Source organism: Lissotriton helveticus, chromosome 1_1 (genome assembly GCF_964261635.1).
Source record: "Lissotriton helveticus chromosome 1_1, aLisHel1.1, whole genome shotgun sequence".
Taxonomy (NCBI): Eukaryota; Metazoa; Chordata; class Amphibia; order Caudata; family Salamandridae; genus Lissotriton; species Lissotriton helveticus.
Genome location: NC_136057.1, coordinates 1,275,610,240 through 1,275,627,888, shown reverse-complemented (window position 1 = coordinate 1,275,627,888; position 17,649 = coordinate 1,275,610,240). Strand labels below are relative to the sequence as shown.

The 17,649-nt window shown below is 48.0% G+C and overlaps 1 protein-coding gene across 6 annotated transcripts in view; it reads left to right on the top strand.

The window, feature by feature from the left end:
- The window catches only part of KMT2E (lysine methyltransferase 2E (inactive)), a 2,078,550-nt gene that overhangs the window by 683,541 nt on the left and 1,377,360 nt on the right, over nt 1-17,649 (top strand). For all 6 annotated transcript variants that reach the window (XM_078680502.1, XM_078680521.1, XM_078680476.1 and 3 more), the window contains one exon: nt 16,437-16,495. In XM_078680502.1, the coding sequence (XP_078536628.1) occupies nt 16,437-16,495 (59 nt within the window). The remainder of the gene's footprint in view (nt 1-16,436; nt 16,496-17,649) is intronic.

The following is a 17,649-nucleotide window of genomic DNA, read 5'->3' as shown; positions in this document are numbered from 1 at the left end:
GTGGAGTGCTTAGTTACAGGTTGCCATTTATCTGTAGATTTGTTTACTTATTTATTTGCTTATTTATTTCTGTGCCTTGTAGGCCACACCTACCATATGATCTTCGTGCTTGTTATGTTAGAATGGGATTTTCCATTAAAGCCCTCCCCGGACATACTTCAGAACTACTGTTCTTTCTGGGTAATAATCACCGAGGTTTTCCTCAAAAGGAACCACCATCCTTTATTATTTCCGGAGTTCCAGTCACTCCTTTGTGTGCCTATATGTGAGTGGTGTGACTAATTGCTAGAACCGCTAAAAGGTATGAAGGTAAACAGACTCACAGTCAATTTCAGCAGCCTCACTCCCTTCTCAATTCTCTTGTGCACTACTGCACTTCTGGTCCTCTGTGTAGTGGATATAAATGCCAGCATAATATTGAATCCAGCACAATCTAAATTTGGAACCAGCTATATACTGATTTGCAATGAATAGATCATAATTATAAATGGGCACGCATTCTTCCAAAACTGGTAGATGTGAGTGACCCTGTATAAACTTTTTTTCAACCTAAGTGAAGAGTAAAGAAGATATCAAGCACTTCTGAGAATGATACACTCTGTGAATTGCTAGCCAGCAGGACACTTGGGGACAGTATAAAGGAAAAGCACTCATGGTTCTTCACTAGCACATTACAAAGCACCTATTCCTTTTGCACTTACCATGCCCCACACAAGAGCTCCACTTGGTTGCTACTATAACCTTTAAGGAACAATACACTTAGGACATTTAACAATATTTGCTGTATGTACTTGGGATCTTCGTACATACAGTAATGTTCTCGTCTGTGCACCAGCCAACCTAGAGTGAATACTAAATAAAAACGTAACTGGAGGCTAAAGGCAGTACTGACCCATCCTCATCACCATTTCTTTATTTGTGAAAAAAAGTATATGTTATGCCATAAAGCTTTTTTTGGGAGCCCACTAGCGCTGCTGCAGAATACCGGGGTCACCAAATACCAATGACTTTGGCTACTAAGGCTGCCTAGTATTGATTTCACCTCGTACCTCTTTCTCCTTCCATGCCGCACCCCCTCTCCCTCTCACACACACTTTATTTATTCAAAGTTTTATATAGCGCGAACAAGATCTTTGCAGATATCAGAGTGCTTTACAGAAACAAAGGGTAAGGGGAACAAGAAGGTGATTAAACAAGCTATAGGAAGCAATATAATAGTCGGTAGTAAGTGAGTAGCAAAGTAGGATAGCAATCATGTAAAAAATATAATACCAATAAACAATCAGGTAACCAATAATACAAAAGCCGTGCAATGTCTTAGATCCAGCAACAATAGAGTTCAGGTGAACTTAGCCATAAGGATGGCTATTACCTCTTTCTTAAAAAATGCAGGGGAGGAGATAAGCCTGGTTTCAGGAGGGAGTGCATTCCAGATCCTGGGTGCCATTCCTGAGAAGGAGCATTTGTATGTTTTTTCCTTCTGGAATCTTCGCGGTTTCAGGAGGAGATTTTTTGTGCTTCTGTTGGATCTCGAGCCTCCTGATATAGTCAGCTTTTGAGTGAGGTAGTTGGGTGACTTGTGGTGAACGGCCAGGTGTGTCATACAGGCGATTTTCAGCTGTATTCTGGCTTCAAAAGGCAGCCAGTTCAGGGATTTTAAGTCAGGGGATATGTGCGAATGTTTTCTTGAGCCAGTGATAAGTCTCGCGGCAGAGTTCAAGGAGGCTCTTAGGGGGGCGGTTGTTGATAGGGGGAGTCCGCTGAGAGCCACAATTCCGTAGTCTATGCGAGGGATGACTAGGGCTTGTACAGCAGTTTGGAAGTCCTTAGCTGGGAGGAAGGGTTTAAGTTTCCTCAAAGTGTTGATTTGGAAATTAGCTCCTTTAGTTGCTTTGCTAATGTGCTGCTGCATGTTGAGATTGGCGTCAAGTGTGATGCCTAAGATTCTCGCGGAGTCCACGATGGTGGGTTGGACATTGAGTGCAGTTAGGTGATTGAGCCAGGTTTGGGTGGTGGCGATTTTCGCGGGAGGTGAGATCAAAAAGAGCTCAGTTTTTAGAGCTTTTAGTTTGAGGTGATTGTCGGCCAACCATGATTGGGTGTTTCTTAGTGTGGAGTTCAGAAGTTTGATGTCTTCCGGGGATTTTAGCTTGAGGTAAAGTTGAGTGTCATCGGCGTACATATGGAAGTGTACATTCGATGCTTGAAGCAAGGTGGTGCATGGTTCCATGACGAGGTTGAACAATGTGGGGGATAGGGAAGATCCTTGTGGGATGCCTAAAGTTACAGGCACAGATGAGGACAACACGTTGTTGATCTTGAACTTCTGAGACCGGTTATGTAGGAAGGAAGTGAACCATTTGAGAACAGTCCCTGATAAACCCATTCTGGTGTTTAACAACTCCAGTAGATTCTCATGTTTGACAGTGTCAAATGCTGAGGAGAGATCAAGAAGGATGAGGAGGCAGGAATCGTTGCGATCAAGGATTTGGAGGGCATAATCGATTATGTGCGTTATAGCCGTCTCCGTACTGTGTTTTGCTCGGAAGCCTGATTGATGAGGGTTGAGGAGGTCAAACTGATCAATGTGTTTTGTCAGTTGGAGTTGTACGCATTTTTCCAGCAGTTTGGCCAAGGTGGGGATATTGGTGATAGGGCGGTAATTGTTTAGGTCGGCCGGATCAGCTGTAGGTTTCTTGAGTATAGGAGTGACTTGCCCTACCTTGAGGGAGTCTGGGATGAGTCCTTGTTGAAGGGAACTGTTAATGATTTTAGTCCAGAGTGGGAGGAGCAGGGGGGTGAAGTCTTTTACAGCATTAGCAGGTAGGGGGTCTGTGAGGTGATTAGAGGGCTTCAAGGTGCCAAGCAGTTTGTGAATTGTTTCTTCAGAGTAGGTGTCGAAGGACGTCCATGACGCGTTGTTTTTAGGTTGAGTGGTGGTCATGTTGATGGGGCTGGAGTATCGGCTTACATCATTGAGGAGGTCACTTCTTATATTGTCGGTCTTTAGCTTAAAGAAAGCAGAGAAGTCTTCACAGTGTGCTGTATCACTTGCTATGCTGTTTGATTGTAAAGGTTGCATCTTGGTTTGAGTTTTGACTAGTTAGAACAGTTTTCTTGGTCGTTTTTTTGCTTGGTCCAGCTGGTGACTAAAGAAGTCAGATTTCGAACGCTTGATTTTCCTGAAGTAGGCATTTCTCTTATTCTTAAGCGTTTTAAGGTGCAGTGCTGAGGGGTCAGATCTCCAGGTGCGCTCTGCCATTCGCATAATTTCAAAAGGGGGTGGTGATGGACAGAGTATCTGAGTTAATCAGAACACTCCTACCCAGTCAACAGATCAGGGTTTGATCCATCACCGTTTTTTAGCTCACTGCACCATCCCAGTTTAGAACCTGGCTATATGCAAATTAGTCTGTCCCTGGCCCAGTGCATCATGGAAACAGGGCAGACCAAACTACCAAGCCAATTCTTCACTGGAAAGGAAACAAGCTTCCGGGGACCGGTTTCTGGCATTACAGCCGTCTTCGGCCCGGCTTGCTTGAATCCTGATGGTGCAGTGAGCAAGGGACTCATGTCTGAGCATACCCTTCCACACTCATGGTGGCCAAAATAATTTCAAAAGGGGGTGGTGATGGACAGAGTATCTGAGTTAATCAGAACACTCCTACCCAGTCAACAGATCAGGGTTTGATCCATCACCGTTTTTTAGCTCACTGCACCATCCCAGTTCAGAACCTGGCTATATGCAAATTAGTCTGTCCCTGGCCCAGTGCATCATGGGAGCAGGGCAGACCAAACTACCAAGCCAATTTTTCACTGGAAAGGAAACAAGCTTCCGGGGACCGGTTTCTGGCATTACAGCCGTCTTCGGCCCGGCTTGCTTGAATCCTGATGGTGCAGTGAGCAAGGGACTCATGTCTGAGCATACCCTTCCACACTCATGGTGGCCAAAATAATTTCAAAAGGGGGTGGTGATGGACAGAGTATCTGAGTTAATCAGAACACTCCTACCCCGTCAACAGATCAGGGTTTGATCCATCACCGTCTTTTAGCTCACTGCACCATCCCAGTTCAGAACCTGGCTATATGCAAATTAGTCTGTCCCTGGCCCAGTGCATCATGGGAACAGGGCAGACCAAACTACCAAGCCAATTCTTCACTGGAAAGGAAACAAGCTTCCGGGGACCGGTTTCTGGCATTACAGCCGTCTTCGGCCCGGCTTGCTTGAATCCTGATGGTGCAGTTAGCAAGGGACTCATGTCTGAGCATACCCTTCCACACTCATGGTGGCCAAAATAATTTCAAAAGGGGGTGGTGATGGACAGAGTATCTGAGTTAATCAGAACACTCCTACCCAGTCAACAGATCAGGGTTTGATCCATCACCGTTTTTTAGCTCACTGCACCATCCCAGTTCAGAACCTGGCTATATGCAAATTAGTCTGTTCATCACCACCCCCTTTTCTGAATCATTTTGTCCACCATAAGCGTGGAAGGGTATACTCAGATGTGAGTCCCTTGCTCATTGCACCATCAGGATTCAAGCAAGCCGGGCCGACGACGGCTGAAATGCCAGAAACCGGTCCCCGGAAGCTTGTTTCCTTCCCAGTATAAGAATTGGCTTGGTAGTTTGGTTTGCCCTGTTCCCATCATGCACTGGGACAGGAACAGACTAATTTGCATATAGTCAGGTTCTGAGCTGGGATGGTGCAGTGAGCTAAAAAACGGTGATGGATCAAGCCCTGATCTTTGGACTGGGTAAGAGTGGTCTGCTTAATTCAGACACTCTGTTCATCACCACCCCCTTTTCTGAATCATTTTTTCCACCATAAGCGTGGAAGGGTATACTCAGATGTGAGTCCCTTGCTCATTGCACCATCAGGATTCAAGCAAGCCGGGCCGACGACGGCTGAAATGCCAGAAACCGGTCCCCGGAAGCTTGTTTCCTTCCCAGTATAAGAATTGGCTTGGTAGTTTGGTTTGCCCTGTTCCCATCATGCACTGGGACAGGAACAGACTAATTTGCATATAGCCAGGTTCTGAGCTGGGATGGTGCAGTGAGCTAAAAAACGGTGATGGATCAAGCCCTGATCTTTGGACTGGGTAAGAGTGGTCTGCTTAATTTAGACACTCTGTTCATCACCACCCCCTTTTCTGAATCTGCCATTCGCATAGCACGCCTGTCCTCATTGAGTCTACCATCATACCATGGGTTCGAGTTCTTGGTGGAGACTCTCTTCAGTTGCAGGGGGGCGGCTTCGTTGATTATTGAGGTCATAGAGTCGAGGTAGAGGTCAGTCAGAGATGGAACATCAGAGGCGCCCGAAGGGGGAAGGAGGAGACTGTAGGTGTGGGAAGGCAAGGAGTTGGGGTTAAGATTCTTCATGTCCCTTTTCCAGATCTTGGTTTTGGTGGGTTGAGCCGGGTTAAGTTTAACTTTTTCGTTGATGAAGAATGTGATAATGTGGTGGTCTGACCAGTCACAGGGTTGGATTGCTCCCAGTTGGATAGAGTCCTCTTTGGCGATGATGAGGTCGAGGATAGAGCCTTTGTCGTGTGTCGGGCTGTTGCAGATTTGGGTGAGGTCAAGCGCATTAAGGAAAGTTTTGAGACTATTCACCACTGCGTCTTTCTGGTCGTTCCAGTGGAGGTTGAAGTCACCCAGGTAGATTTGAGTGATCTGCCGACCGGCGTTGGATGTTATCATGTCCATGAGTTGTTGGGTGAAGGTGAGGTTGTCCCCGGGTGGGTGGTAGATGACATGTAAAGAGCATGCAGGTTTGCCCTCGCTGGTGATATCGAGGCAGATGAGTTCACAGGAGGTGAGGGAGGAGGAGGTGACTTTAGTAACAGAGAGGTTGCTCCTAAAAATGCATGCGATTTCCCCCGCCCGTCTTGCCGGTCCTGCCGAGTCTAATGATGTGATAGTTGGGGGGGACTAGTATGTCCATTATAGGTGTTGAGGCTTCAGTTAGCCACGTTTCAGTCAGAATGGCTAGATCAAGGCCCATTGATATGATGAGATCCGCGATGTCGGAGGAGTGTCTCGGGGCCGATCTGCAGTTGAGTAGGATGCATTTGAGTCTGGGGGTAAGTAGGGTGGTCGAGTGTTCTAGAGAGCGGGGGACTTTTCTGAGATTATTGGGGACGGAACTTCTGTTGCTTAGTGTGGGGGGCCTAAGGGAATTTGTGAGAATCGTGGGTATGGGGAGGTGTGTGGTGGTTGTGTGGTTTAAGGGGCCTGGGCCATATGAGCGGAGGAGGGTGAGTAAGTCGCGGTCGGATACGGAGTTGAGGGCGCGACGGGGACGGCAGGTGTGATTGCGGGCGGGGATAGAGGGCCAACGCGGGGAGTATTGAGTGACAGGGTCTGTGTGGAGGGTGGGGGACTTGTTGTGCGTGGAAGCGGTGGTGGGTAGGGGGGAGTCTGAGGTGTGTGAAAAGAAGTTCTTTGATGGTGTGGAGATCTTCTTTGACTTGTTGGAGGGTGGATATAATCATGTCCAGAGTTGGATTGGGTATGGTGTTGGGGATGGGAGCCGTGGGCGAATGGTTGAGTAGAGAACTGACATGCTTTTCATCCATTCTTTCTCCCTTTGTCACCGTTCTCCGATCTCGCTTACTAGTCCATTCTTTCTTTCTCTCTCTTGCTCGGGGTCAAAGTCTGGTGATAAAAAGTACGTTCCGGTCTAGATAAAACAAGCATTTACAATGCAATAGGTCTCGCATTATTAAAGTTTGAGCTATTGGTGTTGCATTATTTAGCAATGCCAATAGCTCAAACTTTAGTAATGCAAAACCTATCGCATTGCAAATGCTTGGTTTACTCTTCCCTCTGCTCACTTCATATTCTCTGCGTTCCCTTTTTATTATTTGCCCGTTCCCTCCACTATTTTCATATGTACCCACTCTCCTTTTCTATATCTTTGGACTGTCCATTCCCTTCAAATCACCCCACCTCCTTTGCATATTCAGATCGCGCGAACTCTATACCCCTTGTTTCTCCTTTATTTTCATGTCCTCCCCTTCTCAGCCTCTCAATATTTGCTCTCTCAGTAGACCTTTACTCCCTCTTTCGTTGCACGCTTCTCCTTCCCCTTTCGCCTTGTATTCTCTCATTCCAGGGATCTCCAACCCCTGAACAGGCCTTATCTCGTTCTCAGTCCCGGAATATCCCTTCAGGGCAGGATTTTGGGCAGAGGCCTTGCCTCTCTTCTGCCCACAGACAGTCACCGCAGCTCCCCCACCCTCTTTGCCCACACATCCTCTCACAGAGCATGGCTCTGCCTTCAAGCTGACACCACTTGTAGCAGGCTTATCGGAAATTAGCTTTTTAATCGACATTTCGTCCAGCCAGATGGGGCAGGTGGTCGTTTCACAGCGCGCTCCGGAAGCAATCACCAGCCCTAAAGAATGAATCACCCCAGGTGCTTTCCTACCTGAAGCTGGGTATGTGACAGCCCCATACGGAGCACTGAGGGCTTTCAGACAGCATAATGTGCACATGTGCAAGGACGGAAAACGGCCCAACTATCCTCTAGTTTTAAAGTAAGAAACATCAAAACTTTATTTCTGAATCACGGTCGAGGAAGAGCAAACTTTCAATGTAATCAATGCACAATAAAGTCCACAAAGACTAATTTCTATATTCTTTCTTTATTCTTGACTAAAGATACAACAGAAACAGGTAACGCATGTTGTCCCTTCTGACTGTGGAACTTTTTGATTCATCACATTGAACTTCTGGTGCACTAATTCCTTATCCATGTGAGCTTTTACCTACAGTCATATGGCAATCAAGCCACATGTGCTCCGCATATAGCGTGAGGTCGGTCAAGAACATCTAATATCGTTTTTCATGTGCAATTTGGTTGCAGTTGACCTGGCGCCAGCTGCTGCACCACTGGTAGCGACGTCCCTTTACCTGTTACCTGTCTCTCACTTCCACTGTTTTTTAGGTCTCGCCTTTCAATGCGCATGCGCATTGAGCAGAGCGAGACTATAGGGCTTTAAACAAAGTTTACCTAACTGCGGCGATTTGGTGCTGTGCCCGTGGCTTTTAGGTCAATGCGCTTGCTCATTGACCTAAAATGCGCGTGCACATCACCAAATCGCCGTCTGTTCCCTCAGCCGCATTCCTCCGACACCTTTTGAAGTGAAGCTTAGCTTCACTTCAAAGGCCCCGGCTGCTTCACACCCACATGCCGCTCTACCCGCTCCGCCCCCTCCCCTGCCCGCCGTGTCGCATTTCTCCTCCCCCCTCCCCACAGCAATGCCCTCCGCCGTCTCTCGTGTTTCTTTTGACTCGTTTTCGTTAGGGTTGGTGCTGTCTTTTCCTGCTGCTTCACACCACCTTTTGCAACAATACTTGTGTCTTGATTTGGGATTTTATCTTTTTACACCGAGTTGCAATAGGTTCGTGGTGAATTCACATGTTATATTGTTCAGCAAAGTGGATTATTATTATTCCAATCTGTAAAGTTGCAAAACAACCCCCAGTAAGAAACGTGAAACTGTAACTCGGGTCAAGAACTGCATCTCCGTCATTACCGCATGCGTTCATGCTTCACCGTGTCACTGATTAAGGTAAATCAGCAGTTAGCTGTATCTTTGAATTTGGAGCAAAATGTCATTGGCAAACCTCTATTTTTTTTATTAGACTGCATCATCTAAAGAGCTCCTATGCAGAGCGAATAATCATGTTATGCCGCCTCTCCCGATACTAATTTACTGGAAGTTTCTACTAGACAGCTTTGACTATCTATCCCAGCTGATACAATGTCAATCAGAAAACTGAGCGAGTCACGGATTTTAATCATAACTATTTTTATAACCCTTTTAACAAGACACGGTTTTATGGGCAACTCAACATTTCATATAAAAAAATAGGAGATTAAATTCCTGCTGCTTCACACCCTCATCGTCTACACACACACCTACAAGCATTCCTCCAAGTTGTCTCTCTCTTCAATCATGTGTGTTGTATCCTGCACGAGCGCCGCGTCAGCTGTGACCCCGCTCTGTGCATGTGGACGCTGTGAATGTCCCTGCGTGTGCGCTCCACTCGTGTCTTTCTATGCAGGCTGCCTTCTGCTGTGTGCATGCGTCTGCTGTACTCGCAGACTGTATGGGTGCCTATTTGTGACTATGCCCGCAGGCGTGCGCCATGTTTTGTATACTCTAAGTGTGTGTTCTCTAAAGGAATGCATTTACTGTTGTAGGCACAGTTTGTGTGTACATTCACTTCGTCATCTGCTATGTAGGTATACCTTATGCACGCTGTGTGCGTGAGCCTTCTGCGATTGCCGTACGTGCAGCCTCCTGTGTGTGTTTGCGCCGTCTGCTCTGTCTGTCTCACCCTCAACCCCTCACCCTCACCCTCACTCACCCTCAACCCCTCACCCTCACTCACCCTCAACCCCTCACCCTCACTCACCCTCACCCTCACCCTCCCTCAACCCCTCACCCTCACTCACCCTCAACCCCTCACCCTCACTCACCCTCACCCTCACTCACCCTCACCCTCACTCACCCTCAACCCCTCACCCTCAACCCCTCACCCTCAACCCCTCACCCTCACTCACCCTCAACCCCTCACCCTCACTCACCCTCACCCTCACTCACCCTCAACCCCTCACCCTCACTCACCCTCACCCTCACCCTCACTCACCCTCAACCTCACTCACCCTCACTCACCCTCACTCACCCTCACTCACCCTCACCCTCACCCTCACTCACCCTCAACCCCTCACCCTCACTCACCCTCACTCACCCTCACCCTCACTCACCCTCACCCTCACTCACCCTCACCCTCACTCACCCTCAACCCCTCACCCTCACTCACCCTCAACCCCTCACCCTCACTCACCCTCAACCCCTCACCCTCACTCACCCTCACCCTCACCCTCAACCCCTCACCCTCAACCCCTCACCCTCACTCACCCTCACCCTCACTCACCCTCAACCCCTCACCCTCAACCCCTCACCCTCACTCACCCTCACTCACCCTCACCCTCACTCACCCTCACTCACCCTCACTCAACCTCACTCACCCTCACCCTCACTCACCCTCACTCACCCTCACTCACCCTCACTCACCCTCACTCACCCTCACTCACCCTCACTCACCCTCACCCTCACTCACCCTCACTCACCCTCACCCTCACTCACCCTCACTCACCCTCACTCACCCTCAACCCCTCACCCTCACTCACCCTCACTCACCCTCAACCCCTCACCCTCAACCCCTCACCCTCACTCACCCTCACTCACCCTCACCCTCACTCACCCTCACCCTCACTCACCCTCACTCACCCTCACTCACCCTCACCCACCCTCACCCACCCTCACTCACCCTCACTCACCCTCACTCACCCTCACTCACCCTCACTCACCCTCACCCTCACTCACCCTCACCCTCACTCACCCTCACTCACCCTCACCCTCACTCACCCTCACCCTCACTCACCCTCACTCACCCTCACCCTCACTCACCCTCACTCACCCTCACTCACCCTCAACCCCTCACCCTCACTCACCCTCCCTCACCCTCCCTCACCCTCACTCACCCTCACTCACCCTCAACCCCTCACCCTCACTCACCCTCACTCACCCTCAACCCCTCACCCTCACTCACCCTCAACCCCTCACCCTCAACCCCTCACCCTCACTCACCCTCAACCCCTCACCCTCAACCCCTCACTCACCCTCACTCACCCTCACTCACCCTCACTCACCCTCAACCCCTCACCCTCACTCACCCTCACCCTCACTCACCCTCAACCTCACTCACCCTCAACCCCTCACCCTCACTCACCCTCACCCTCACTCACCCTCAACCCCTCACCCTCACTCACCCTCACTCACCCTCAACCCCTCACTCACCCTCACTCACCCTCACTCACCCTCAACCCCTCAACCCCTCACCCTCACCCTCACTCACCCTCAGCCCCTCACCCTCACTCTCCCTCACCCTCACTCACCCTCAACCCCTCACCCTCAACCCCTCACCCTCACTCACCCTCAACCCCTCACCCTCACTCACCCTCACTCACCCTCACCCTCAACCCCTCACCCTCACTCACCCTCACTCACCCTCAACCCCTCACCCTCACTCACCCTCACTCACCCTCACTCACCCTCACCCTCACTCACCCTCAACCCCTCACCCTCAACCCCTCACCCTCACCCTCACTCGCCCTCAACCCCTCACCCTCAACCCCTCACCCACCCTCACCCTCACTCACCCTCAACCCCTCACCCTCACTCACCCTCGCTCACCCTCACTCACCCTCACCCTCACTCACCCTCACCCACCCTCACCCTCACCCACCCTCACCCTCACTCACCCTCACCCTCACTCACCCTCACCCTCACTCACCCTCACCCTCACTCACCCTCACTCACCCTCACCCTCACTCACCCTCACCCTCACTCACCCTCACCCACCCTCACTCACCCTCACTCACCCTCACCCTCACTCACCCTCACCCTCACTCACCCTCACTCACCCTCACCCACCCTCACCCTCACTCACCCTCACTCACCCTCACCCTCACTCACCCTCACCCTCACTCACCCTCACTCACCCTCAACCCCTCACCCTCACTCACCCTCACCCTTACTCTCCCTCAACCCCTCACCCTCACTCACCCTCAACCCCTCACCCTCACTCACCCTCAACCCCCACTCACCCTCAACCCCCACTCACCCTCAACCCCCACTCACCCTCAACCCCCACTCACCCTCAACCCCCACTCACCCTCAACCCCTCACTCACCCTCAACCCCTCACTCACCCTCACTCTCACTCACCCTCACTCACCCTCAACCCCTCACCCTCACTCACCCTCACTCACCCTCAACCCCTCACCCTCACTCACCCTCACTCACCCTCAACCCCTCACCCTCACTCACCCTCAACCCCTCACCCTCACTCACCCTCAACCCCTCACCCTCACTCACCCTCACCCTCACTCACCCTCAACCCCTCACCCTCAACCCCTCACCCTCACTCACCCTCACCCTCACTCACCCTCAACCCCTCACCCTCACTCACCCTCAACCCCTCACCCTCACTCACCCTCACAACACATATTGTGTTACAATAGGTGTCACATTTGCGAAAGATAAAACTATTGCCATTGTAAATAACAAAGTTATTAATTTCGCTATTTTCAAAACAAGCACATAAATAAAAAATGTGTCCTTTACAATACCAATAGCTCAAACTTTCCTAATGCGAGACCTATTGCATTGCTGTGCTTCTCTCCCCTGCTGCACTCTCCTGCTCTCTAGAGATGTGGCCTAACGACCAGAGCTGCCATCTAAGTGACGTAAATACAAAACATGTTGCATTCCAAATGCTATAGGTGTCACATTCGCGAAAGTTATAACTATTGGCATTGTAAATGACAAAGCCATCAATTTAGCAATTTTAAAAACCAACAAATAAATAAAATATGTCATTTACAAGACCAATAACTACAACTTTTCTAATGCGAGACCTATTGCATTTCCAATGCTTGTTTTCACATGACACACGTACACAACTTTTTCATATTTTCATTAAAAAGCACGGAGGCCCATCCTTGGGTGTGTGGTCGTTAACCAATGCACCTGAAGTAACAGTAGATGGTGTAGCACCCAGGATAATGTGCTGCATGGCTAAATACTTCAAAAGGTCCAAATGGCATCATGACCAGTCAGTGCATGCTTCCATCATGCACATACACTACTAGCTGTCTGTGCACGCTTCCATCAGACACACACCACCAGCCGTCAGTGCACGCTTTTACCAGGCAGACATACACCACCAGCTGCCAGTGCACGTTTTAACAGGCACACTCCTCCAGCTGTCAGTGCACACTTTCACCAGGCATACACAATACCAGCTATATTTGCATGCTTCCACCAGGCACACACACACCACTGTTTGTCAGTGCACGCTTCCACCAGGCATACACACCACCAGCCATCAGTGCACGCTTCTAGCAGGCAGACACACCACCATCCGACCCACCTAATTGTTAGACAACAATTTTTTTATGTATTGTCTTTTACACACTGTTGTTAGGCTGATCTATTTTAGTACAAATTATGCTGCAATCTGGCGTTTATGAGTTATTTTCTGGCACACCTCTACCCCAAAGCCTCTCACTGAAAGGTGTGAACTCTAGCACTGCCACGCTCGCGAATGCCTTACAGTGCAACCACACACACACAACACCACACAAACACAACCACACACACAACACAACACACAAACACAACCACACACACAACCACATACAACCACACACACAACGACACATACAAACACACACACACAACTACACTGAAAACCAAACCGTCAGTGCACTCTTTCACCACGCACAGACACCACCAGCCATCAGTGCACGCTTTCACCGGACACAGACACCACCAGCAATCAGTGCACGCTCCCACCAGGCACACACTAACAGACATAGTACACACTTTCACCAGGCACAAACACACCATCAGCCATCAGTGCACGCTTTCACCAGGCATACACACACCACCAGCCGTCAGTGCACAATTTCACCATTCACACACACACCACCAGACGTCAGTGCACACTTCTAACTATCGCCCTCACTCTATCCATCGCCCTAACTCTATCATCTTATCTATCGCCCTCTATCTATCGCCCTCCCTCTATCTATCGCCCTCCCTATATCTATCTATCGCCCTCACTCTATCTATCGCATCACCACAGCATCACTCAGGGGCACCACAACATCACTATGTTCTACCACAGCATCACTGAACGCCACAGCATCACTCGTCGCCACCACATCACTCAGCGCCACCACAACATCAATCTGTACAACCATTCAACAACAACAGGTTCAAATATGTTCCCTCAATGTTTCAAGCTTTATTACAAATGTCCCAAAAAGATGTTAATATTTCACTTCTGTTCTTGGATTTTCGTCACAATAAAATACACTGAACATAATCTTCACAAAAGTTATTTACAAAAGTTTAAGCTATTGCCATTATAAATTACAATAACTTTTTTAGTATTCATTATTTAAAAAAAATAAAAGCCATTGTTATTTGTAATATCAATACATCTAAGTCACGTAAATAAAACACATATTGCATTACAAATGCTATAGGTGTCACATTTGCAAAAGTTAAAACTATTGGCATTGTAAATGACAAAGCTATTAATTTCGCTATTTTCAAAACCAACACATAAATAAAAAAATGTTTCATTTACAATACCAATAGCTCAAACTATCCTAATGCGAGACCTATTGCATTGCAAATGCTTGTTATTAGAGGGTACTCCCCCCACCCTCCATGGCTTTCCTTTTTCCCATTTGCACTGTTAGTAGAGACGCACCCCTCTTTCTAATCCAGTTACACTATCACTGGGATACACTTAGTGGTTCGCAGACACAGTTCACAATCTCCACTCGTGGCTGCGTTGCAATTCACAGTACCTTAAATCCTTGTGGGGCCGTGCGCCAGATGAAATGGGTGGGGCCCAGCCCAGCCCAGCCTCTTTCGGCCTCAGATTGCCCGCCCTTTGTCCGGGCTTCGCCCGGCGCCCGCGACGCGGGCGCCCGCGGACAGGTAAATACCCCCAGGTGATGAGAGGGGAGGGGCTGCCGGTCCACGCGCAGCCCTGCTGGTCTCTGGGGCTTGGAGTCCTGCCCCCAAGTGCTACTGCTGGCCTCGGTCACAACGAAGCGTCTCCCGCGAAGCGGGAGGCGCAAGAGGTTAAAATAGCCCCCAGGTGGTGAGAGGGGAGGGGCTGCCGGTCCACTCGCGGCCCCGCTGGTCTCTGGGGCTTGGAGTCCTGCCCCCAAGTGCTGCTGCTGGCCTCGGTCACAACGAAGCGGGAGCCGCAAGAGGTTAAAATAGCCCCCAGGTGGTGAGAGGGGAGGGGCTGCCGGTCCACTCGCGGCCCTGCTGGTCTCTGGGACTTGGAGTCATGCCCCCAAGTGCTGTTGCTGGCCTCGGCCACAACGAAGCGTCTCCCACGAAGCGGGAGGCGCAAGAGGTTAAAATAGCCCCCAGGTGGTGAGAGGGGAGGGGCTGCCGGTCCACTCACGGGCCCGCTGTTCTCTGGGGCTTGGAGTCCTGCCCCCAAGTGCTGCTGCTGGCCTCGGTCACAACGAAGCGGGAGCCGCAAGAGGTTAAAATAGCCCCCAGGTGGTGAGAGGGGAGGGGCTGCCGGTCCACTCACGGGCCCGCTGTTCTCTGGGGCTTGGAGTCCTGCCCCCAAGTGCTGCTGCTGGCCTCGGTCACAACGAAGCGTCTCCCAATGGAGAAAACAGAGGCGGAAAGATAACACTGTAGCAATTGATACAAGGATTAGCAAATAAATCATTGCCCTTTTGATCTTGCTTAATTCATGTGAACAAATTATGAATACAATACAATAAGAGCATAGTGCTCCAATACTGTAGCCTCAGGTACACAGACCTAACTGCAATTGTAATTAACCTACAAAATATATATATATATATATATATATATATATATATATATATATATATATATATATATATATATATATATATATATATATATATATATATATATATATATATATATATATATATATATATATATATATATATATATATATATATATATATATATACACACGAAGTTCCAAAGCGACTCCAACAATCACGCTGCTTGTCGAAAATGGACACGGACCCAAAGTAAGTGCTTTAAATTTCTTTAATCCTGATGTGTCAAAGACACGTTTCGGATCCCCGAGCCTTGTTCACTCGACATTGATTGCTACCATCAGAGCGCTTTTAAAGTGCTAGCGCAAAGAATTACAGATGGCCACTTGACCGGCAAAGTAATGAAGAGGGGAGAAATCCTCGTCCAAGGTAAAGCCCATAAACATTATGACCGTTTTGACATTTGGAAAAATAAATGTTGTACAAAATTAACAAATAAAATCCAATTAAAAGCCAACAATTAGTAGCTAAAAGATAATCGTGGCATTAATGAGTTACATGATATAGACATTTTTTGCTTGGTATTACCCATGGGCGACTTCAAAATTGGTAAAAACCATATTGCCATGTCACGTGTACTCAAATAAGTGCAAGATTGTGCAATAGGTGCAAAGTGCAAATTCATCATCTCATTAAAAAACAACTGCTGACAACCGAACATCAATGTACATCGTATTTGGAAAACCAAATAATCGTAACTGTAAAATACAGTATAATTTTTAGAAATAACATTGTTTGACTATATGCAGCAGTCTTCATGAATTACGATGCTGGTGAGGAAAACAAATATATATATATATTTAACAAATATGTACATAAGGGTAATCTTGAGTTTGTACTTCTAGTACATAACAACATTTAATGCTTTTAATACTTGCCCAATGAGCAAATTCGAAACAGGAATAACATTTTTTTTATTACAGGACCTTGGATAAAGAAAGAGCTGTGTTGCTGCAACAAAGAAAACGGGAAAACATGTCAGGTAGGTAAAGGATACAATTTCTGTTTTAATAGGATTATAGGAGTGTAACATATTTGCAGAAATGTCATTTAATGTTTTAACAATTACGATGAAAGTAATTAAATGGCAACCCAGTACAAACAATTGCAGATGCATATAATAAATAAGTTATGTATTTTAAAAGACATCAATGAATGAGAGAGAAGGTATGTTACATGCCCTTAAAACGGAAGATGTGATGTTTTGGCTTTTGCGGGCCATGACCCCCTCAATTACGACTTTAATTAGTTGGGGCATCATTTTCTTCTTAAAGCAAAGCAGGGGCGTTTGTATCTGGAGGGATGGTGTGATTAATAATAAACCTGTTCTGTAGGTGAGGCTGTGTGTGCAACAAAGATGTCCACTAAAATCCATATGTGTCTGACAACGATGTCCAGTAAAATCTCCCCAGCAACCCCACATCCAATCCTTTTGGATGTGGGGAAGTTGATCCAGTGTGCTCACACGAGATCGTTGTAGGAAAGTAGGATCTTTCTGCCATATATACCCCCACCTTTTGCCTGGTGTCAGTGTGGTTTGACTGTAGTTCACTGGGATCTTGCTAACCAGGACCTCAGTGACAGTGCTTACTGTTTTTTCCTTTAAAAAAAATAAAATGTTTTATTGGTTTTCATAAGACAGTTCACAACAGTACACAGTACATGATGAGCAACATAGATATATTAGCCAGTTAACCAACAATAGCCACTGGTTCTTTTTACAGTGGGGTGAATTATTGACCTAACAAAGGAAAGTAGAATATTGCAATCTAACATTCCAATATTGCAGTTCATGTAACTTGCGAACCAAGGTACAATTAGCTGTCACGTGTAGCTTGCACCCTGCATGGTCAACTTGATGCAATCCTGATACAACTATTACAGACAGGGCCTTCAACATGATATCATTCTATCAATCGTCCTCTGTATTTCCAGCTTGTTTTGCCACTAGATATTGCGTGTATAGTCCCCAAACAATTTTCGGTCTGCTCTGGTGGGGAGATGGAATTCACTATAAACTTCTGATTGAGTATTACAGTAGAGTATATCCTGTTCCCATTCTGTTACAGTGGGTGCAGGACCACGCATCCAGTGCACCGCAATTTTGCGTTTGGACAGTAATAGACCCACAGAGAC